The sequence below is a fragment of the Nomascus leucogenys genome, chromosome 24, assembly GCF_006542625.1.
Source record: "Nomascus leucogenys isolate Asia chromosome 24, Asia_NLE_v1, whole genome shotgun sequence".
NCBI classification, from domain to species: domain Eukaryota; kingdom Metazoa; phylum Chordata; class Mammalia; order Primates; family Hylobatidae; genus Nomascus; species Nomascus leucogenys.
The window spans coordinates 3,093,951-3,117,864 of record NC_044404.1 but is presented as its reverse complement, the minus strand read 5'-3'; the positions used below and the strand labels follow the sequence as shown (position 1 = coordinate 3,117,864).

The following is a 23,914-nucleotide window of genomic DNA, read 5'->3' as shown; positions in this document are numbered from 1 at the left end:
TAGCTGCCTGGTGGCTGGGCCTCTCTCGGTGGCAGCTACTCCAGATGCCAAACCGGCCTCTGATGCTGCCGTGACACTCAGGGACCGATCATACTGCCGTGCGCCTCCCAGGCACACACTGCACAAAACCACCTGCCTGGTCGGAGGGATGAAGTCACAAGGAAGCCACCACCACCCACCCAGAGGCCAGATGCAGGGAGGACCAGCCCCGGGCCAGTCTTGGGGCAGCCGGGGTCCCCATCTGCTTGACTGCCTTCCTAGGCAGCTGCCTCCTCCCTGGGACTATGCCTGCTCCTGCAGGAGACCCTGCCTGGCTGCCCTGACCCCAGACAGGCCCGGCCCCCACACCCATTTACTCAGCAGAGCGAGGGGCCAGCCCTGCCCTGGCCCCCAGCACAGCAGAGACAAACAGGTGAGGGGAAGGGAAAGGAGGGGAGGGGAAAGGAGGAGAAGGGAAGGGAAGGGATGGGAAAGGAGGAGAAGGGAGGGGAGGGGAGGGGAAGGGAGGGGAGGCAAGGGGAGGGGAGGGGAGGGGAAATGGGGGAGGGGAGGAGACGGGAGGGGAAGGGAGAAGGGAGGAGAGGGGAGGGGAAAGGAGGGGAGGGGAGGGGAGGAGAGGGGAGGGGAGGGGAAAGGAGGAGAATGGAGGAGAAGGGAGGGGAAAGGAGGAGAAGGGAGGGGAGGGGAGGGAGGGGAGGGGGGGGGAGGGGAGGGGAGGAGAGGAGGGAGGGGAGGGGAGGGAGGGAGGGGAGGGGAGGGAGGAGGAGGGGAGGGAGGGGGAGGGGAGGGGAAAGGAGGGGAGGGGAGGGGAAAGGAGGGGAGGGGAGGGAAAGGAGGGGAGGGGAGGGGAAAGGAGGGGAGGGGAGGGGAAAGGAGGGGAGGGGAGGGGAAAGGAGGGGAGGGGAGGGGAAAGGAGGGGAGGGGAGGGGAAAGGAGGAGAGGGGAGGGGAGGGGAAGGGAGGGGAGGGGAGGGGAAAGGAGGGAGGGAGGGGAAAGGAGGGGAGGGAAAAGGAGGGGAGGGGAGCTGTGGCGAGGGGAGGCTGGACAAGCACACGGACGTGAGCCCACGCCAAGCTGCGGGAGACAGGGGCAGGGCATGACTTTGGGCACAGCCGGCCAGCACCACCCATGCAGGACACACGCATCTGATGGAAAGTGCGAATTCTCTCCCTCTTGTCTGAACAACTGACAGGGACTTGAAAAGTCATCCATGGGAGGAGGGTCTGGCTCCCACCTACCTCTTCATGGGGTCCCTCACTCCCTGGGCCCTCAGAGGGCACCAGCGACTCAACCACTGGGCACCGGTCGTGGCCTCCTCCACCAATGCTCAGCTCTCACGTGTGCCGTGCCCACCTCAAAGGCAGAGGACAGCATGGGGATCTGCCCACCACTGCCCAGCCACCTCCAAAACCACGGTGAGCTCAGGACGCACACAAGGGCTCCTGCCAGGAGGGCAGGCCCTCCCCTACAGAGGGAACCTCAGGGAAACCAGCCAGGCCACCGCAGACCCAGAAGGGTCTGGAAAGGAGACAATCAGACTCCACCCCGGGTGCCAGAAGCACAGGTGCCCCAGGGAGACGGCACAGCCAGGGTCAGGCAGAGGTGACCTGGGACCCAGTGGTGATGCTGCTTGGACTCCCGTGGGACCAGCAAACCCGGCTGCCCAAACCACCACCCTGCCACGGGGCCTGGGGTGTGGCGGAGCAGCACATGGGGGGCTGGGGTGACAGTCGGTGTCTGCATCACGCACAGGCGTCACTCGGGTGCCAGTGTCCGTGTCGCGCCGGCGGGGGCAGGGGGAGAACTGGCATGGAGCAGGGAATCCAGGGCAGGGCTTTTTATAGGCAAGAGAGAGAGAGGCCAAAACCAGGCTCTAAGAGAAGTGACTCTGCAGCTCCAGAAACAAATCCAAGGCCAAAAGAGCCAGCAGAGAAGCTGGACGGCAAGGGCCACGGTGGACACCTCAGAACAGGCAGTGCCCAAGGTTCAACGAGCTGGGGCCACTGCCTCCGCCACTGCCCGCGGGCACCACACGGCATCCCAGGCATCATCATGGTGGGAGACGAGTTGAGGCCGGGAGGCCGAGGGTATCCTCGGGTCACCAGGCTTGGCACAGCAGGACTGGAACCACGTCCCTTCCAGCTCCCGTCCAAGACAGGTGCGGGGGCGGGGGCTGCTCCCGGGATGGGGGAGGGATGGTGACGGAGGGCTCTGAGGTTGTGCATCAGGCAGAAGGTTCCAGAGACAAGTAGGTTCCCAAGGGATGTGGCTGCGCTAGGACAGGACAAACAGGAGGGTCACCCAAAGTGGAGTGGCAGGTGCTGTGGACGTGTTGTAGGGAGCAAACACATGTGTCAGGCAACACTTCCTCCACCCCGGGCCTAGAGCTGCTGGTCTGGCTCCAGGCTCCCTCTGCTCTGGCCCCACACTCAGCCCTTAGTGCCCGGCCAAGGGCTGCAGTGATGATGGCCGCGGACCTCCACATCGATGCCATGGATTCTCTGCTCGTCCCCTGCCCGCCAAGGCAGGCTGTGTCTGATGCAGCTGCAAGCACAGGCGGGGCAGGCCGCAGGGAGGAGGCACCACACGCAGCAGGTCCTCTGTGAGGCCCTGGGGTTCCTCTGGGCTCTTCCAAGGGCCTCCCTCATCTCAGCCCACCACGTTTGGGGGCAGAGGCGGGGCTGAAGTCCCAGCTTAGAGGGGGTACAGGTCCCAGCGACCCTGCACCAACAGCCCCCCGGACATCCTCACCTTTGAGGAGGGCAACGGCCACTGCAGCGAGCAGTGACTGTCACCAGAGCCTTTTCCAGGGAGACTGGCCAAGCAGCTTCCAGCCCCACATCAAAGAGACCCCACCCTGCCTTTCACCTTCCAGAGAAGTAGACACTGGGGGCTGGGCCAGGCCAGAGCCAAGTCACAGCGTCCCAGAGTCCCCGCACGAAGCAGCGTCAGGCAGAAAAAGGCAAGCGTCCCATTCCACACCCAGGCGGTCTGACGTGCCCCGGGGCGGCCAGAGGACACTAGCCGCCCCCCAAGAGCAAGGCTGGGGCCAGGAGGTGAGGGGTGGCAAATGGGATGCAGGAAGCAGCGAGGCCAGCAGGCCCATGCTCCACACCTGACCACACCACGCATCTGGCGTCCACCAGGAGGAGGCGCTTTTCAGGGCAGCAGCTCTGCCAGTGGGGCCCTCGCCACCTGCCTCCTCGCCTGCCAGGGCTCTTGGGGCGAAAGCTGCAGCTCTGTCCTCACAGGCATGAACTTTTCTCTTGAGTTCCTGTTGAAAATCACCCATCACGTGGCATCTCTGTGCTACTGGACACCGCGGCCTCGTGTGGGTGTAACTGGGGGGTGAGGTGGCAGCCGGTCCCCACACCTGGAAGCTGACATCGTGGAGGCAACTGAGGCAGGGCCCGAGGCCTGGGGCCCTCTATGCTAAAGACAGACAAGAGATGTGTCCGCTGGGACTGGAATTCAGGGTCACCCCCTAGCTGGGCCCACTGTGCGGTGATGGGACGCCCTCAGTGTCCTCCAGCCCGGCAGGAGTCCACCCAGCCCCTCCTCCCAAGCCCTGTCCCGAGGGCCCTCCCTGCTCACAGTGAAGACCAGCATCTCCAGCGGCCTCAGATACACCATCCTCTAATGCTTAAAAATAATTAAATTTAAAAGCTCCCTTTGTACAAAAACAGGCCAGCTAAAATCCATGAATAAATCATGTTATGTTCTGTTCACTTCCAAGTACAACGTCTTCAAGCTCAATGAATTTATATCTTAAACAAACCCACAAAGCTTCAAGTCCACCTGGCCCCACTGCTCCTTTTAAAATCTAAAAGCTAAGAAAACGAGGGGGATTTTCCTTCGCCTGGGGCCTATCTTTGCCAGGGCCCACAGGTTGCTCTGAAAAAGCGGAGGGCGCGGCCGAGCCCCGGACATTTCAGAGCAGGGGCAGAGCTGTGCACTTTGTCCCAGCCGGGGTGTCCCCACCCTCTCTGGGCACCCTGAGGCGGGACGGGCCCGCCTGCCCCCCCCTCTGGCCGGCACCCTGAGGCGGGACGGCCGGGCTCCGTCCTGCTGAGCCAGGGCTTCTCTTGGGTAGGGTTTCCCTACAAAGCAGCAGGGGCTGCCCTCGTCTTCACACGGAGGGGGCAGGGTTCCCGGCCTCCTCCTCTCATCAAGGATTTGCCTCATGCAGGAAAACAGGGGGAGGGCGGTGGGGGTGAGAGGATGAAGCCCTGGGAAGGGGCTGGATGGATGGGGCTGGAGCCAAAGGGGTGGCTGGCATGGCCGGAGTATCGAGGCGAGAAGCATGATGCCTGCCGGTCCCTCCTGTCTCACGCTGCGGCCGCACGGGTGGCAGCAAGGACAGATTGGTCCACCGGCTCCTGGGGACACGGCCATTCTTGCGAGTACCAAGCACTGTCTGGCACGATGCTTTCTGTTCTACATGAGTCTTCTCCTTAAATAATTTTTATAAAGATTTGGAAGATACCAAAGAGAGTAAAAGAAAAAGAAACAATTGCCCACAACTCCGTGGCCCCAACACTGGCCATGTGGCCCCGACACAGGATGTGCATCTGTCCTCCCGCCTGGGGTCAGGGCCCTCGGACGCCCCCTGCTGCTCCCACCTGGTAATCGGTGGGTCCACATGAAAGAGGTGGGATCAATTCACAGGGTGCGCGCAGGTCAACCACCCCACAGGACAATGCAACCACAGAAACAAGGAACTCAATTACAAAACGGGCAAAGGACCTGTGCAGACATTTCTCCAAAGCTGACGCACAAGTGGCCACAGGTGCAAGAGGCTCAACATCACCAACCACCGGGAGAGGCAAACTAGACCCACACTGGGCACCGCCTCACCCCAAGAGGATGGCCAGGAACAGAAAGTACGGAGTGTCAGCAAGGACGCAGAGACATTGTAACTCCTGTGTGCTGCAGGTGGGAGCGCAGAGGTTCTGTTGTGCAAGATGAAATTCTGGAGATTGGCTGTGCAGCATGAATATACTTTACTGAACTACACACTTAGAAATGGTTAAAATGGTGAATTTTATGTTATGGGTATTTTAACACAATTAAAAAACAGGCCGGGCGCGGTGGCTCAAGCCTGTAATCCCAGCACTTTGGGAGGCCGAGGCGGGCGGATCATGAGGTCAGGAGATCAAGACCATCCTGGCTAACATAGTGAAACCCTGTCTCTACTAAAAATAAAAAAAATTAGCCGGGTGTGGTGGTGGGTGCCTGTAGTCCCAGGTACTCAGGAGGGTGAGGCAGGAGAATGGCGTGAACCCAGGAGGCAGAGCTTGCAGTGAGCCAGTCTGGGTGACAGAGCGAGACTCCATCTAAAAAAAAAAAAAACAAAAAAACAAAAACAGGCCAGGCGCAGTGGCTCACTTCTATAACCCCAGCACTTTGGGAGGCCAAGGAGGGCAGATCACCTGAGGTCAGGAGTTCGAGACCAGCCTGGCCAACCTGGCAAAACCCCAACCCGTCTCTACTAAAAACACAAAAATTAGCCGGGCATGGTGGCAAGCGCCTGTAATCCCAGCTACTCGGGAAGCTGAGGCAGGAGCATTCCTTGAACCCAGGAGGTGGAGGTCGCAGTGAACCGAGATAGCACCACTGCACTCCAGCCTGGGCAACAAGAGCGAGACTCCAGCTCAAAAAAACAAACAACAACTACAGTGGGCCACAGCTCTCTGACCTCTTTATTAAAAGCACATCTATAGGATGACTTGGCAGTTTTAAAACATGATATTTAAAACGTGTGTTCAATAATCTGCTTAGATCATAATGTCAAGAAAACTGAGGTCCTACAAATTCCACAGGGAGAGTTAAATTAATACGGATAAATTATTTGTTTGGAAAAAAGTCTGAAAATAAGTAAACCAAATGTTAAAATCAAAAACCCGCAACCAGGATCCATGGCCTCCCAGATCGTGGGGTCCCCCCTGGGCTGGCTCTCTCCCAGACGCCCTGGCTGCCGCTCCCAGGGTGCCCACGCCAGGTGCCATGAGCAAAACCACACATGCGGCGCAGGAGGGGCACGCAGCTGTGGGAGGACGAGGGCTTCATTCCTACCTGTGCACGGGGTGTCCTTGGAGAAGCACTGGTGTTTCTTCAAAACCAGCCCAGGGTGGGCTCTGACCCCAGCGACTGGGGCAGACTTTACAGGCCTTAAGCTCCTGGAAGGAGCAGCTGAGGGTGAGGGGGCTGGGTGGCATCCCCTCAGTGGTGAGATAGCCAGCAGCATCCTACAGGGACACAGGGCACGGGCCCTGACAGTGCTGAGCCCATGCCCCTTGGACAGCAGGGCCCTCTGAACAGGTGCCCCCTGACCACTATAAAACCATGGGTGCATGGGCCCCTTCTGCGGGAGGGCTGGGTGCAGCTGACCACAAGGACTGCAGACCAGCCAGGCCATGGGAACCCCTTGCCAAGGTGCAGCCCCCAGGGCCTCCGCACGAGTGCAATCGAATCCCCTAGGAATCCAAGCTGCCGTCCTAACCCCCAGGAGCTCAGAACACATCCTTATTTACATATAGGACACTGCAGATGTCATCAGTTAAGTGAGTGAGGTCATTACAGCAGGCTTAGATCCAAAACAACTGCTGTCCTCATAAAAGAGGGTAACGTGGACATGGCCGCACGGGGAGGAAGGGCCTGGGTGAAGAAGAGACGGCTCCACCAGCCAAGGGCACAGGCCTGGCCCGGGCTCCTCACGGCCTCCGGGAACCAGCCCTGCTGAAACCCAGCTCTCGGACGCTGGTCTCCAGACAGAGAATAAAGCTTTTTGTTTGGATTTTTTTTAAATGGGATCTCGCAATGTTGCCCAGGCTACATTCAAACTACTGCACTCAAGTGGTCCTCCCACTGCAGCCTCCGGAGTAGCTGGGATCACCACACAAGCTGAGAGAGAATCGGTTCCGCTGCGTGAGCCGCCATCTGTGGTATGTTGCTACAGCAGCCCCAGCGCTGTGACCTGAGTGTTTACATCCCACCAAATTCACAGGCTGAAATCCTCACCCACAGGCGATGGTGTCAGGAGGCCTTTGAGAGGTGGTAAGGTTGTGGCCTTCCGGAATGGGATTAATAGTGCTTTTCAAAGGGACCCCAGAGTGTTTGTTCATCCCCTTCATCATGTGAAGACTCTGAGAAGGCTCCAGCTGTGAACCAGTCCTTACCAGGCGCCAAATCTGCTGGTACCTTGCTTGGACTCCCCGCCTTCAGCATCTTGAGCAATCAGGGTCCTTGTTTACAGGCCGCCCCTCGTGGTGCCTCCTCACAGAGGCTGAAGCAAATGAACGCAGACCCCGACGGACCAGAGACGCCCCTGCCTCCTGGAAGTCTCTGTCCCCAACCCCGACCCTCAAGTCTTCCCAGCTCTGAGCATCCTCATGCCCACACCGTTACCGCCATATTTCTACCCATGCAACCCCCAGAAACAGAGACCTCTGGGTCCTTCCTCATCAGCATCTGCCATCGCCCGGCGGAACTCTGCCCAGGGACCTCGCGAACAGGGAAATGAGTTCTAAAACCAGAGCTGACCCTGGCTAAGGAAAAAACTCTACTGCAGTAAGCTCCACCATTCTAAAAAGAAACAATGAGGCCGGGTGCGGTGGCTCACGCCTGTAATCCCAGCACTTTGGGAGGCCGAGGTGGGCAGATCATGAGGTCAGGAGATCGAGACCATCCTGGCTAACACAGTGAAACCCCGTCTCTACTAAAAATACAAAAAATTAGCCGGGCACGGTGGTGGGCACCTGTAGTCCCAGCTACTCGGCAGGCTGAGGTAGGAGAATGGCGTGAACCCGGGGGTGGAGCTTGCAGTGAGCCGAGATCGCGCCACTGCACTCCAGCCTGGATGACAGAGCAAGACTCCGTCTCAAAAAAAAAAAAAAGAAAAGAAACGATGAGCCTGGAACAGAATTGGCACCATTGTTACTGTTATTATTAGCTGATGACAGAGAGGGATTCTAACCTCGTGTCGCTAGTATTTTCTAAAAAAACTAATAGTATAGAAGACCAGAATGAAATTAAAAACGATATGCTCTCGGAAAACAAAACAAAACAAAAGTGACAGGCTCTCCAGGGAGTACAAGCGAGAGCAATTTAGCTTTTCTGACATTCTGCCCTATGGGTCAAATTTTCTGTAGTCAACATGTGTTGCTTTTACAACCAGAAACACTGATTTGTGTGTTTTTGAGATGGGGTCTTGCTATGTTGCGTTGAGCCCCAGCTGGAGTGAGTGAAGAGACACCGCCGCCTGGGAGGGGCCTCCAGGCAGCTGAGCTGTGCACACGTGACCTGGGCTTGGTCGGGCTCCGAGACTCCCACAGCCTGACCTAGAAAGGAGAGGTGACATTCCACACAGGGCGACGGTGTCTACGGGAAGACTCTGCTGGGCTCATCCTGGAGCCCGGGCTCTGGGACCTCCGGAAGCCACTCTGGGCATGGGATGGAGAGGCTGAGTCACGTGGCAATCACTTGCCACGGCCGTCTTCACTCAAGGACTTGAGGACGTTCAGCAAATGTCCAGGGAGCCCTGCTGGGTCCCAGGCACCATTTTCAGCCCTAAGCATGCAACCAGGGCCCAAGCTGAGGGATCTGGTTCCCAGGAAGCCCACGATAGAACGGGGCCGCCTCGGAGCTGAGACTGCAGGGGAGGAACAGGGAGGCGGAGGGAGGGGCGTGCAGACCCCACGGGGCGTGCTGTCCCGGCAGGGGGGGAGGGAGGGGTGAGGAAGACAAGGGCCAGACGGGTAGAGCTGTGCCTCTTCTCAGGTGTGCTGGGTGTTATCCAGATGAGGGAGGCGGAGTCTGGGCCAGGTAGGTGAGGACACAGCTGACTGGCCTCCCTAAAGTTACACGAGTGGGAAACTGTAAAACCAAAACCCCAACTCGGACAGCGTCCGAGCCCGAGGCCCCCACCCCACACAGCAGAGAAAGCCGCTATTCAAGATGGGCTCTGCCGCCATCAAAACAAAGGCCGCCTTCACTGAGTGTCCAGGCGGCCAGCACGTGCCAGGCACCAGCAGCCTGTCCCTCACGCCCATCCCAGCGTTCCCAGCCTCGAAGCCAGGCCTCCCTGGGTGCAGGCAGTGACCCGCCTGGTTCCCGAGGGCATGGATGCTGCCCCGGTGCCCGGACAGGCCAGATGCTGGTCCTCCTCAGGGGCCTCCGGGGACTCCTTTCCAGAGTCGGGCATTTTCTGTTGGTGGGTACCTGTTTAGGGGAGCAGGAAGGTTTTAAATCCCCCACACCAAAAGGCCATTTCAGAGCAAAACCACCTGTTATTCATTTACTCTCTTCACGTCTTTCTGCTGGCATCGCACACATATTACTCGGGTATCCTGCTATACTCCGCTCGGTAATCACATCCAGGTGATGGGATACGAACCAATTAATGCAAAAATAAGGGCATCATTAAAAACCCTTGGGAGCGAAGGTTTTAGGAGAGGCACACAAGCCCCAGGGTTCGCCTGGCACCTCAGGACGCCATCCACAGGTGCTGGTACAGCTCTCTGCGTGGTGGGGCTGCACTCCCAGCTGTTGCCACAGTGAGCTGTGGCGCCTCACAACCCAAAGGTAAGTAAAATAAACAAGAATGGGGAACGGGCGCAACGGCTCACACCTATAATCCCAGCACTTTCGGAGGCCAAGGTGGGTGGATCCCTCGAGGTCAGGAGTTCGAGACCAGCCTGGCCAACATGGTGACGCCCCGTCTCTACTAAAAACACAAACATTAGCCGGGTGTGGTGGTGGGTGCCTGTAATCCCAACTACTCAGGAGGCTGAGGTGGGAGAATCAATTGAACCTGGGAGGCAGTGGTTACAGTGAGCTGAGATAATGCCACTGCACTCCAGCCTGGGTGACAGAGCAAGATTCTGTCTCAAAAAAAGAAATAAAAATAAAAGAATGGGGAAATACACTAAAATCAAATGCAAACAGAAACAAATAAACCCAACTGACCATCATACTGACAGCATAACCCCACGAAAGACAAGAAATGAATAAATGAATCCAAGTTAACTTCTGGAAACTGCTCTCCAAGGGCATGGGCATGGCGGGAGGCATTCTGAGGACAAAAGAGCACTGAGAAGCCCTGGCCCGGCTGGGTCTGCTGCCCTGGTGACAATGCCGCGGCTCTGAAGCTGTGTCATCTGCATTCGAAGGCAGAGCACACGAGTGAACAGGCCCACGCTGTGCAGATGGAGACCCCACTCAGAAGTGGAGGAGAGAAGGAGCCTGCAGCACTGGGAGCTGCCGCAGGAACTGCACATCGAATCCCCATGCAGCCCCTGGCCCGCTGCCCACCGGGCACAGCCTCACGGCCCCCAGGAGCAGCAGGCAGGTTAGTTTCTGAAGTCCACCCTCCTCTGAAGGAAGCCGAGTTCCGTGGAGAAACGGCCAGGTCTAGGCTGGAGCAGAAAGGGCCGAGGGGATGCCAGAGCCTGCTGCCCGGATGCGAGCAACACACAAAACCTGATGGAAAAGCAGGTAGCGTGGGGGGAGCCATTCACCAAGGCCTCCGCCAGCCAAACGTGGGAGGACCAGAGCCTCAAGATGAGTAATGACAGAAATGGATGATTCCAGGCCAGGTGCGGAGGCTCACACCTGTAATCCCAGCACTTAGGGAGGCTGAGGCAGGAGGATCACTTGAGGCTAGGAGTTCAAGATCAGCCTGGGCAAAATGGAGAAACCCTGTCTTTATCAAAATACAAAAGTTAGCCAGGCGTGGTGGCGGGAGCCTGTAGTCCCAGCTACTTGGGAGGCTGAGGTGGGAGAATCACTTAAACCTGGGAGGCGGAGGCTGCAGTGGGCCAAGATTGCGCCACTGCATTCCAGCCTGGGTGACGGAGCAAGACTCCGTCTCAATTTGAAAAAAAAAAAAAAAAAAAAGGATGATAATAAACCCAGTTTTTAGAAAATCCTTGAGTTCACATTAGGATCAAGATTCCTTTCAACACGGAGGGGAGAAGACACAGCTCTCACTACTGGGATGATACCAACCCAGACAGGAGAAGGGAACGAGAGAAAGAGAGAAATGCCTCTTTGCACCAACACAGTAAGACTGGGGCCTCCCAAACCCACCCATGAGTGCAGACCTGCCTGTGAGAGGGGAGCCGGGCCAGGGCCCCCCATGTCCTCAGCCCCTCCAGCACGGGCGCCGCACGGGCTCTGAGAACAGGGCCCCCCATGTCCTCAGTCCCCCCAACGTGGCGCCGCACGGGCTTTGAGCAGGCATCTTCAGAGGACGAGAGTTGTGAAAAACACAACCAACAAATGTGAGGTTTGGCAAAAGGCACCGTGCGCAGCAACCAGTCTGGGTTCTGGCCCCAGCCCCGCCGGGAGTAAAGTCAAGCCCAATATCTGGCGGGCCGTGGACCCAGGTGAGGAGTAACATGGTCAATAGGCTGGAGGCGCATTCTGAAGATCCGATAACATGGGGCACAAAGCTGCTGGCTCGGGGCCAGCTCCTGCTCTGGGACCTTCTGTGTGCTACCAGCTTCATACCCACGCCAGGTAGGGCGGATGGTACAACGTGTCTCGGAAAAGTTGCTGAAATTTCAGAGAGCCGTACAGTCTACGTCCTTGTCTTCCCTTTAAATAAATACCCACTCAGCTGCGTCTCTACTCCTCACCCAGCTGACAGAGGAATCGCCCCCTACCCGCAGAGCCATAGGGAGGGCAGGGACACGGCACCCTGTCGGTCATGTTGGGGTGCAAGCAGCCTGCCTGGCTTCTGTGCCTGACCTGCATCTTTTTTTTTTTTTTAAGAGGGTCTCACTCTGTCACCCAGGCTGGAGTGAAGTGGCACAATCTCAGCTCACTGCAGCCTCGAACTCCTAGGCTCAGGCGATCCTCCCATCTCAGCCTCCCCAAGGAGCTGGAACGACAGGTGTGCACCACCACACCAGGCTAATTTTTACATTTTTTTGTAGAGATGGGGTTTTGCCATGTTGCCCAGGTTGGTCTCGAAAACTCCTGAGCTCAGGTGATCCACCCGGCTAAGCCTCCCAAAGTGCTGGGATGACAGGCGTGAGCCACTGCACCCGGCTGACCCCACATCTGACCTCCACTTGCTGACAAGGTGCTGCCACACAGACCCGATGCTGGGCAGGCTGGGTGGCTGGCGATGAGAGCTGGTGGGCATGGAACGCCCCGCTCACCCCCATCCACAGTCCAGGTGGAGACTAGGGCAGGGTGAGCGCACAGGACCGCAGGCGGGTGGGCCGGACGCAGGGACGCCCATCTGTGAGCCGGCCGGCCGCGCATGTGTTCTGCCATATGGTGAAGCGGCGGGAACCGGCTGAGGCCAGGGAGGTCTGGGGATGCCTGGGGGTCCCAGAGACCAGGCAGAGGAGCCGCGAGTGCAAGCTATGCCCATAATCTGAAGGGGACGGCACCTGCCTTCTTCACACTCGCCCTCATGAGCGTGGGGGGAGTTTTCCATTGCACTTTAGAGGACCTGTAGAACCGAGTGAAGCGACATTTCCTAACAGCCAATATGCGATTTTTTTTGTTGTTGTTTGTTTGAGACCGAGTTTCACTCTCTTGCCCAGGCTGGAGTGCAGTGGTGCAATCTTGGCTCACCGCAACTTCCGCCTCCCAGGTCCAAGTGATTCTCCTGCCTCAGCCTCCCGAGTAGCTGGGATTACAGGCACCCGCCACCACGCCCAGCTAATTTTTGTATTTTTAATAGAGACAGGGTTTCATCATGTTGGCCAGGCTAGTCTCAAACTCCTGACCTCAAGTGATCTGCCCGCCTCGGTCTCCCAAAGTGCTGGGATTACAGGCGTGAGCCACCGTGCCCGGCCAACATACGATTTTTAAAACACACGCATGCGTAACAAACCTATTTGAGTGCAAAAGAGACCAGCGGATTTTTAATGGAACTGCGGGAAAGTGACACCAATACAGTTTCAGATTCCACGTTTCAACTGACATGTAAGAAATGACCACGTGCTGAGTTTTAGAGAAATATCAAAGAAGAATACCCATGTTTACCAGAGGAAAAGCTTTTAAAACGCCCCAAGCCACCTCACACACTGGAATTCACCCCAAGCCTCCTGACACACTGGAATTCACCCCAAGCCTCCTCACACACTGGAATTCACCCCAAGCCTCCTCACACACTGGATTTCTTCGCATTCTTAACCCAAAACCACAGCAGCCTGAACGCAGAGGCAGGTGTGATGGCTCAACTGTCTTCTGCTCAACCAGATGCAAAAATGTTGCCACTCTCTTGCTGAATATTTTGTTTGGGAAAATAGTTACTTTTCATTAAAATGCCATGATTTATGTTAACAGCCAATGAGTTATTTTAGAATTAATCTAATTAATCATACATTAATTAGAGTTAATGAGGAATAAATATTCCTCGTTCTAAATTTTCAGTACAGTTCACACTGGCAGCTACAGCCCACGTACCCAAAAGCTCTTTGAGGACCACAATAATTTTCATGAACCTGGGGGGGTCCTGAGACCATTGGCTGAGCCCGGAGCTGGAATCAGAGACTGGCGAGGAGGGAACAGAGGCTGCAGGGAGGGACAGGCAGTGAGTAATTCCGTCCGGACACAGACGCAGCCACCTCCCCTCGAACCAACCCCTCCTCCCATAAAATCCCTGTACCTACAGGGGCTCAGAGCATGCTCCACCCAGTGAACCAAACACTCTGGGGCCAGCAACAGGGGAAACGCTAAAGATACGTGTTTGAAAATTTGGACCAAGGTATTTAAAACTCACTGTACAGCCGCCCTAAATGTAACTTCCTGTTCAGACCTATTAGGACACGAGGAGAGGGAGGACGGGAGCACCCGAGGTGTGGACACCTGTCCTTCACCTGCTGCCCGAGGTGGCTTGCTCCCTCAGGCCGCCCCTCCACCCTCTCCCTCGCACCCTCACTGCCACCCTCTCCACCCTCTTGCACCCTCACTGCCACTCTCTCCACCCTCTCCCTCACACCCTCACACTGCCCCTCCACTCTCTCCCTTGCACCCTCACACCACCCCTCCACCCTCTCCCTCATGCCCTTGGCCACCCCTCCACCCTCTCCCTGCTACCGCATCCTGAGTGCCCCTGTGAAGGAGGACAGGTGTCCTCAAAGCCACCCCCGGACGCTCAGGCAAAAAAACAAATGGAACCAGGTCTCCCTGACATCCCATCTCCAGGGTAGAGTTGGGCGGGGGGACTAACTCTCGGAAGCCGACCGTGTACGCCCTTGCCCAACTCCACCTTCAGTGAACCCCCCCCCCACCACTTTGGCAGCCTGAAATCAGCCATGGTGGGAGCATTTACACCAGGGAAATTGACTGAGTGACAAATCCCACTGTCGTTCCTTCCTCACAGAGCATTTACCAGCACAGCACTGCCCACGTCACAAAACCCGTCGCTAGGAATGCGGACGTGATCTTACACTCACAGAATGAAATTACAGTCTCCATGCAAACTCAATTCTCTCTGCTGGCCAAGATAAATAAATAAATAAAGACTACCAGACTTCACTCCATCTACGGCAGCCGGGCAGCCGGCAACTTGAAAGAGGTGATTTACCAAGTCCATCTTGAACAGCTGCTCCAGCAGCCTCCAGCTCCTGCACATGTGATCGTGCCACAGAGCCTCCCTCTTGCCAAATACACAGCCCTGGAGCATGGAAAAGGCGCACACAACAGGCGGGACAAAGCGGGCGACGCTGCCAAGGGCTGCAAAGAACCCGTCTGACGCGTCCAGCACCCCTGACCACGTCCGCCCTCGGATGGTCATGTGGAAAGACACTTAGGCGCCTTCTTGGCACGACTATGTGGTGTCCTGTTTGGAGTCGATCGGAACTACGGCAGCCCGGATCAAGCATGCTTTAATATGAACAAATTATGCAATGCAAGAGAACTGAACACATTTCCAAAAAAAGAGGACTGCCCACCCAGCAGGGGACAAATGGGCAAGAGGGGCCAGCGATGGTGCCGCTCTCTGCCCATTTCTGCCTTTGTCACCTCTCATCAAACCAAGTGAAGAAGTGAGTACAGCACGGAGGGCAGCGGGGAGGGGATGTTGGGGGGCGGGGCGGCAGTGGTGGGGTGTGAGGGGCGTACCTGAGCTTGGTGCTAGGCGATGCAGGGACCTGCCGAGTCCCACACGAGCCCCATGCAGAGCCTGGGCTGCCAACCCCGCAGCACTGCCGACTCAGCTGGGAGAAGAGTATGGGGGGGCAGCCCCCCCACAGCCCCGACATCACCATGCCACCAAGTCCGGGCACAGTGTGGTGCCTTCTCCCCTCCCTGCCTTGACCCAGCATCACCTTGGCACGACCCTGGAGATCTGACTGCAGCACCAATCATCTCCCAGGGCCCACACTCCACACCGGGGTCTGCAGCCGCGGGACGTCCTGGCCACACAGGCCCCTTCTGGGGGTCCATGCCCACAGCCCAGACTCACCCGAGACCCACCTCTGGGCCTGGGATCTGCTCCTCCCGGCCTCTCCTGAGGATCCACACCCACAGCCCAGACTCACCCGAGACCCACCTCAGGACCTGGGACCTGCTTCCCCCTGCTCCCTGCAGCCTGCCCCCTCCTGTCAGAGACACGTCAGCACCCACCCCCCACCCGCCCACAGTCTGGCCTCATCGCTGCCCCAACAGCCAGCCTGCAGGGGCCCCAGTGCCCAAAGTTGGAACAATCTGAGCAATAAAATAAGCAACACGGTATCCAATTCTAACCCAAGCATGAAATTGACCCCTGCGAGTCCACATGGACAGAAAGGAATAATTAAATAACCAATGGGAGAACAGACGTACAAGTCCTGTGCAAAACTTGACATCATGTATGTAGCTCCTCACCTCTTGGGGGGGGCATGTATGCCTTACTCCGCAGAGACAGGACGGCACAGGGGAAGAGGCACGGGCAGGCGTGAGCCGACAAACACACCGTGGCCAGGTGACACGTGAGGCCAACACGGACAGGCTGCGTGGAGGGTGCAGACCCAGACCCAGCGATATAAGGAGGCTTCACCTCCTCCCAAAACCCAAGGCCCCAGTCCTCATGAGAAAAACATGAGGCAAACTCCAACGAAGGGCTGTCCCACAAAACACCTCCTTAAAACTACCAAGGTCGTTGAAAACAAGGCAAGTCTGAGAGACCCGCCACAGTGAGAGGGACCTAAGGAGACGTGACGGCCAAGTGCCACGTGGGGCCCTGGATGGGATCCCGGGACCGAAAGGGGGCAGGAGGGGCGACTGAGGCAAGTGGAATGAAGCCTTAGCTGGAAAGGTGCCGAGACTGGCTGGTGAAGTATAACTCATGCATCACACTGACCAGGAGGGAGCAGGGAATGCCTGTGCTCTACTCCTGTCCTGATTTTTCTATAAATCCAAAACTGTTCCAAAAACGGGTCTTCCCAACACCCCACTGAATGAGGGGGTGACAGAACCAAACTACCTGGGTCAAGCATTTGAAAATTGCCCCAGGTCGCACGGGGGGCAGCATCAAGGAAAAACAAACAGAAGGGCCTTTGCCCTCCTTAAAACCCTGCACCGCACCCTCCTGCCCCTCAGGATGCAGAGCGGTGGGACATGCTGGTCCACACCTGCTACGTCCACGTGCACAGCCACGTCCACACGCACTGCCCCTACCTAAAGACCTTCTCCAACTCTGGTTTTCCTGCATACTTTAGCCTTCAGAAAGCATCATCGCGATGGTTTCCAGGTGGACACAGCGGCGCGAACCCATCACTGACTGACCCTCCCTCTCAAGACCAAAGGAAGAAAAACTCCAACAAACCCGTAACAGCAAAGAGAAGGACGGGCCGGGTAGTGATGCCCTGGGACCTGGAAGGCAGAGGGCCCCGTGGCCACCAGGAGACTGCACTGGGCCGAACCCCAAAGAAGGGCCCCGAGTCAGAGGCTCCAGGTAGCAGGAAAGTGGGGCACCCACGGTGAAGGGTCCCAGTGACTGAGGAGTTGACCCCCAGACCCCCTTCCTCACCAAAGGCAGCCAGAGAATGAGAGGGCTTGCGGGGGCAGCAGACTCCTTACTAGGGGTGAGACTCCTGGCCCTCCCAGGCAAGACACTCCCCAGGGACTTCCACCACCACTGGCTCTGTGGTGCCCCACGAGTTAACGTGGGCAGACAAATGAGGGTCACCAGCAGCCCAGGACAAACACAAAAAGGGACGCTCGGTGAAAACAGCTGAGTACGAGGCCAAAGAAAACACCGAAAGGAGATGTTATCACCAGCCACTGCCAGCACACATCCTCCCACTGTGTGCCGCCATCAGCAGCAGCCGTGGGGCCAGAGTTGTGGCTTAGTTACTGACTAATCCCATGACAGCCTTGGGAGCCAAGCCTTTTACCATCATGCCCACTTACGAGGGTCTGGGTCACGGTGGACAGTCTTGTGGCCAAGGTCATGTGGCTGGTGGGTAGCAGAACTGGGGCCTGATCACACAGCTTCAGGCCCCAGGGCACACAGCAAATAGCATGGGCTTAAGCCCTGCCCTTGGGGTTTGAGTCCCAGCTCAAACTGTGTGATTTTGGGAAATTTCTTGACCTGTCTGTGCCTCAGTGCTGTTCTTTCCCCAGAACAAAGAAAACAATGGTGCCCACAGGGAACTGAGAAGATTAAATGAGTTCACACACGGGAAGCCTTGCAGCCACGAATGTGCTGGATGCTGCTCAAACACCATATGATACCGTGGTGCCTCTCAGCCGGGATGAATAACCCCAGAGAAAGAGTACGATATGTCTTTGACACAAGGGCAGGGCACTCTGCCTTAAAAAGGCACCTTCAGGCCAGGAGCAGTGGCTCACACCTGTAATCCCAGCACTTTGGGAGCCCGAGGCAGGCGGATCACAAGGTCAGGAGATTAAGACCATCCTGGCTAACACGGTGAAACCCCGTCTCTACTAAAACTACAAAAAATTAGCCAGGCGTGGTGGCGGGTGCCTGTAGTCCCAGCTACTCAGGAGGCTGAGGCAGGAGAATGGCCTGAACCCGGGAGGCGGAGCTTGCAGTGAGCCGAGATCGCGCCACTGCACTCCAGCCTGGGCGACAGAGCAAGACTCCGTCTCAAAAAAAAAAAAAAAAAAAAAAAAAAGGCACCTTCAGAGAAAAAAGAATGAAAGACAAGAATGGGAACAAGGCAACAAACTTAACAGATGGTTTGGACAGAAAAACCTGAAGATGTCTCCTAGCATATAAAATAAACAAGGAAATGGAAAATAGAGAAGAAAATTAAAGGACCAGCCTGGGAGGGCCAACAAATAATCAGTGTTAACTCTAAAAAATAGTCAGAGACGGGGAGGCGGCCATGTGATAAATAACTGGGTGTAAAGCTCCTCACATCCAAATGTCGCAAGGTTCTACAGCACGCGTTCCCAGCACAAGAGACAAGTTCCCACAACAAGGAACATTATCATGAAACCTGAGAACCCTGAAGACAAAAGATTCTACAAGACTTTCAGGAGAAAAACACACAAAATCAAAATGGCACCTGACTTCTCGGTCACACAAGAAGCCAGAAGACAGCGGAACAATCCCTTAGAAATGCAAAGGGAAAATTCTTTCCAATACAGAATTTCATACCTAGCTAAACTATCCTTAAGTGTGTGGCTGGAGGAAAAGCATTTTCCAACTAGATCCCCCAAACTGGCCTGCCATGCCGTCTTTCTCAGACAGCCGCTGGAAGGGTCTTAACCAGACATTAAGCCAAGAAAGAGGAAGACAGGGAGCCAGAGATCAAGACTGTGGGCAGAGGAGAGAGGAGGGGGCTGTTCCCAGCTCGGGGCACAGGGAAGCCCCACAGCATGTTGTGTGGGGGGCGGGTGCACCAGGAGGGAGGTGACGCAGGCATTGGTGGGAGCTGCCCCTCCTCTGGGGAAGAGGAAACTAGAGTAAATTTGAGACAAGACATCTAGGAAACTGATATAAACAATCATGATGTATTAACTCCAAGGAAACCCAAAAGCTGTGCCAACAAGGGAATGCAATCATGGTAGCTCAGGTATATTCACGTCACCCGCAATTAGGTAAACACTCAATGATTAAAAACAATAAACAGTGACACAACTCCATCAGGAGGATGGAACAAGGAAGGAAGAGATGAGCTGATGTGTCCCAGAGAAAGTAGGGAAGTAACATCCTAAATGGAAAAATCTAGAAATAGCAGCAGAAATGTGTCGTTTAGAAATCTGCAAATAAATGTCAAGAAGAAACTGCTGTGATCCCCTCCAGGGAGTGGAGCTGGGGCAGCAGGGAGGACCAGGGACACCTGTTCTCTCTTTGTGAGTCCCACAGAACTATCAACACCTTACAACAGAAAACATGGAAAACTTGGCTGGGCGCGGTGGCTCACGCCTGTAATCCCAGCACTTTGGGAGGCCGAGGCAGGAGGATCACGAGGTCAGGCGATCGAGACCATCCTGGCTAACACGGTGAAACCCCGTCTCTACTAAAAATACAAAAAATTAGCCAGGCATGGTGGCGGGTGCCTGTAGTTCCAGCTACTTGGGAGGCTGAGGCAGGAGAATGGCGTGAACCCAGGAGGTGGAGGTTGCAGTGAGCCGAGATTGCGCCACTGCACTCCAGCCTGGGTGACAGAGCGAGACTCCGTCTCAAAAAAAAAAAAAAAAAAAAAAATAGAAAATATGAAAAACTCAAAATAAAATTTTAAATATAATGTACAATGCAAACTTTACACACAACCATTTAGCAAGGGCAACAACACAATTTCCTGACCAGGACAAGACACCAGGCCTGGCCTGTCTACACCTGATACAGCCTCACGGGATTCTTTCAACAATCGAGGTTCACTGAGGAACAAACAGAGGAAGCCATCTGGGCCCACGATGGGGCTGAGCCACCAGGGCACCCTCAGTCCCCACGGCCCCTCCAGATGCAGGGTGGCTCCGTCTTGCAGTCAGTCGAATCTTTTCAAACTTCCCACAGAAGAGACATTAAAAAAGAAAACTTCAGAAAGACCAGACACACTCAAACCCCCCATTTAAAGACAACATCAAGTCAGGGCCCCTTCCACCCACCAGAGCGCGTGTAAACTCTCTTGTGCGCCCCATACGTGGGCGTGGACGAAACGAAGCCCCCAGGCCCTCGCACACATCAGACGTGCTCACGGCACCGCCGGAACAAGCGGCAGCAGGGATCTGTTTGTGTCAACTTGGTGTCTCGCCTCTCCTGACTCTGATCCTCTCTCAGGGGGAACAACAGGCCTGCGGGCCCACCAAGGCTGCTCCGCGACAGCGGAATCGCTGGTTCTGCCTGGAGGCTTCACAGAGAAGCAGCCAGTCCCGAGTGTGGTGAGTGCCCTCCTTCACGTGTTCAGGAGAATCCTAGAAATGAGCCACCAGGCCCCGATGCGTAGAGGGCACTCTGCCACAGCGTCTCCTGTATGAGTGACAACTGCCATCACTTTATGACCAAAAACAAGCTGAACACTGGACGACTGACTGGTTCAGGTGGCTTCTTTTGAATAAAGCTTTTCCTTTTTTTTTTTTTTTTTTTTTTTGAGATGGAGTCTCGCTCTGTTGCCCAGGCTGGAGTACAGTGGCACAATCTCGACTCACTGCGATCTCTGCCTCCCGGATTCAAGCGATTCTCCCGCCTCAGCCTCCCAAATGGTTGGGATTACAGGCGCGTGCCACCGCACCCAGCTAATTTTTTTATTTTTAGTAGAGACGGGGTTTCTCCACGTTGGCCAGGCTGGTCTTGAACTCCTGACCTCAGGTGATCCCCCACCTCGGCTTCCCAAAGTGCTCGGATTACAGGCGTGAGCCACTGCGCCTGGCCTGAACAAAGCTTTTTCTGCCCTTTGCATAAAATGACAAACATTTCTGAAGGCCCAGCATCGTGCCAACCCCAGGGGCTGGGAGATGGGGACGCCTCAGGGTGCCTGTCCAGCCTGTGTTGTGAAGGTTGGTGGGAGCGGTGGCCGCACGTTCCACTCCCCCTGCCATGTGAGGGAGGCGGGGAGATGGCCAGGGAGTGAGTGGGCGCCAGGAGACCAGACCTGCCAAGCCCACACTCGAGCACCACGACCAGCACAGCAGGTTTTTCAGATGTCATCACGCTTTCCCACAGGCTTCCCCTCGATGGCACTGGGCACCCCCTCAGCCCCGGCCCCAAACAGCCCATTCAGGGGCCTGGCCCTGCGACAGCTCCCCGCCCGGCTCCTGGGAAAAGCTCCACGCCAGCACAGGAAAGGATGGCTACCCCACATTTTGGGATCCTCAGCAGAGGTTGGTGCCTGACCCCACGGATGGTCCCCCCGCCCCCCAACGGTTCAACCTCCACGTGCCCGGCTGAGTCCTCGGTGATCAGAAACGTCTGGCTGATGAGACGCAGCCCCCGATGCTACACACACAAGAGCAGGTCACAAGCATGGGAACTTCTGAGGATGCTCAGTGGGCCTCTCCACTGGGGCCATTGACAGCCCTGGCAGGTCCCCACCAGACCCCGCGGAAGGTCTGGGGCACCCAGTGTAGATGGGCCGGGCTCTCAGGCACCCTGTGGACACTCTGAGCTAACGGATCTGATTAACTGGGAGCCTCGGAAACATCGCAGCAGAGCCCAGAGACCAGAGGTGAGTCTGGTAGGTGGGACCAAGCTCGGAGTTGGGCAGAGGAACACACAACTCCTTACATAACCACCAGTGGCTCTGAAGTCTAGGAAGACGGTCGGAGAAGGGCCCCCACTGATGGCTGATGCAGCTGGGACAGGAATGTGGAAGATGTGTGCCGATCTGGCCGAGACACAGACACAGGTACCACAGCCAGCCCCGGCAGCATCAACACGAAACAGCTTACGGGGGGGCAGCCCGTGGCCCCTCCAATCTGTCCCCATCCCAGCTCTGACTCACCCACCCACCGAGGGCCATCAGACCAAAAGCCAGTAACCGCTCGAATCCTGACCCTGGCCACGGTGCTCCCACCCCAGCAGTGTATTCACACCGTGAGGGATCGTGCCAGCTGTGCACGGCCAGCGTGGGCTCACACGAAAGAAGAGGCCAAGCCGTCCCAGGCACCGAGGAAACTATGACACAGCACGTTTCTCCTCGCAGACAGGCGCACGTGTGAAAACCACCCCAGCTCCGTCTCTCTCCCACTCACCCCATCAACACAGAATCTTCATCACTCAAGGACCCCTGCGGCCCAAGCTGGCTGTGCGGAGCGGCCCCGCGTCTGCTGAGGTCCCTTCGTGCCTGGGGGAGGGGCACGCTGCCAGCCTCCCCAGCAGACAGCACCCCCCGAGGGGGAAAGCCGCCTCCCCCAGCAGCCCAGTCCCCCCCTTCAGCAGCCCAGTCTCCCCAGGCCCACGGCTCCCCACAAGCCTGACTGGGGAGGCTGGTTGTTGTTTTGTTGTTTTTTTTTTAAAAAATACCTTGCAAAATGGTCGTCAGAAAAGCACCCACATTCCCACATCCCTACCAAACAGCATGCAGCCCCCGGACCCCTCCGAGTCTACCTCCAACCATTTCAGAATAGAAAACAGGACGCCGCAGCCCCCCCGCTCCTCGCCACCATCCGAGGACCCCGATGGAGTGAGCTGTGCACATTAACCCTGGCCGTGCCACCCAGACTCCAACCCAACACTGTCAATGCAAAACGGGGGCTCAGGCGGGAGGGCAGGCTCGAGATGGAAAGACCGCAGGCGTAAAACAGGTGCCGGCTGTTACTGCCACCAGCCCTGGCACCTGGGGTCTCCAGACTTCACCCCTGTGGTCTCATCAATCTGCCCACCTGCAGCAATGCAGAATGGAGAGGAAGCGGCCATCCGTCCTGGCCCCGACAGACTCACAGACCCACAACCAAAAGCATCGGCCACAGTGAAACTCCCAACAGCCAGCGACTCCCTGGGACCAGGCGGGCAGATGAGCCCAAGATGATTTCCCCGAGCCCCCCGGCCCCCAGCCCTCCGCAGCCGCCGCTACACATCCACCAGGCCTGGGCCACACACCATCCGTCCTCGGGGTGAGCATGTCCCTCCAGCAGCCCCTGCCTCGCTCGGAAGGTCCCTCCACAGCCTTATTTTTCTAAAAATCTGTCACCCGCAAAACAACAGCCTCTCACTGCGTTTCCCCTGACATCGCCAGGAGCTGCTGCAGCCGCACGCCTTCCCCGGGCCGTGGCACCAGCCGTGTTGCTGCCCGGAGCATCTGTGCAGTGCACAGGCGGCGGCAACGCTGGGACTCAGACCCAAAATGCTGACTCGGGCACCGTCCTCCGCACGCACAGGGCCTGCAGTACGGCTGGCCCGGCCCCGGGGGCGCGGAAAATCCACGGGGGAGATGCCCCCGACTCACCGGCTTTCTTCTCCTGCCTCCTCGGCGCAGATTCTTTATGCTCTGTGCGCGGCGGGCGTGCAGGGAGGCATCTTCCTCCCCGTTGACGAGCTGATGCTGCGTCGGCTCGCCTCCGGCCCCGACAATAGGCAGGGAGGCTCGAGCGTGAGGAGCAGATATTTAATGGAAGGCCGGCTGTCCTGTCCCCCGCCCCTCACATCCCTGCCTCCTCATGTCTCCAGGCCCGGGTGGTACCCAGCTCCCCCGGGAAGCTGTAGCCAGCAGCTGAGGCACAAACTAAAACACGGCATGGATGTGGAGGAGCTGCCTGACGTCACAGGAAAACAAGCATCTCTGCATCAGCACAGTCCAGAGAGCGGGCGGGCAGCAGCCAGACCCAGGCAGGGCTCGGACTCAGTGGACCTTGAAAATGCAACATCGGAACAGAACCCAGCTGAGCCCAGGGTCCTGCAGGTTGGCCTGCCAGGCTGGGAGTGGGGGACAGCACAGCTGTGGCCGTGGCAAGTGACCTCTGACCTGCGTCCAGAGGCTGTGAATGGGCTCGACACCAATGGCCAAGGGCCCCGAGCACTGTCCCGCGGCCCAGGAACGGAGGGGGAGGAGAGGAGGCA

At 57.0% G+C, this 23,914-nt stretch overlaps 1 protein-coding gene across 8 annotated transcripts in view; it reads right to left on the bottom strand.

Annotated features, from left to right (window-relative positions):
• The window catches only part of PRKCZ (protein kinase C zeta), a 133,951-nt gene that overhangs the window by 86,489 nt on the left and 23,548 nt on the right, over positions 1 to 23,914 (bottom strand). Inside the window, exon 1 of one of the 8 annotated variants that reach the window (XM_030805760.1) lies at positions 23,304 to 23,769. The exons of 2 other annotated variants lie outside the window; for them this stretch is intronic. Coding sequence is in view for 2 of the 6 variants with exons in the window: in XM_030805759.1 (XP_030661619.1) it covers positions 22,958 to 22,979 (22 nt within the window). In the remaining 4 variants the exon portion in view is untranslated. Of the gene's footprint in view, positions 1 to 21,864; positions 21,996 to 22,110; positions 22,374 to 22,465; positions 22,543 to 22,957; positions 23,770 to 23,914 lie in introns of those variants that run through there. 5 more of the 8 variants (XM_030805759.1, XM_030805763.1, XM_030805757.1 and 2 more) reach the window with 5 other exon arrangements.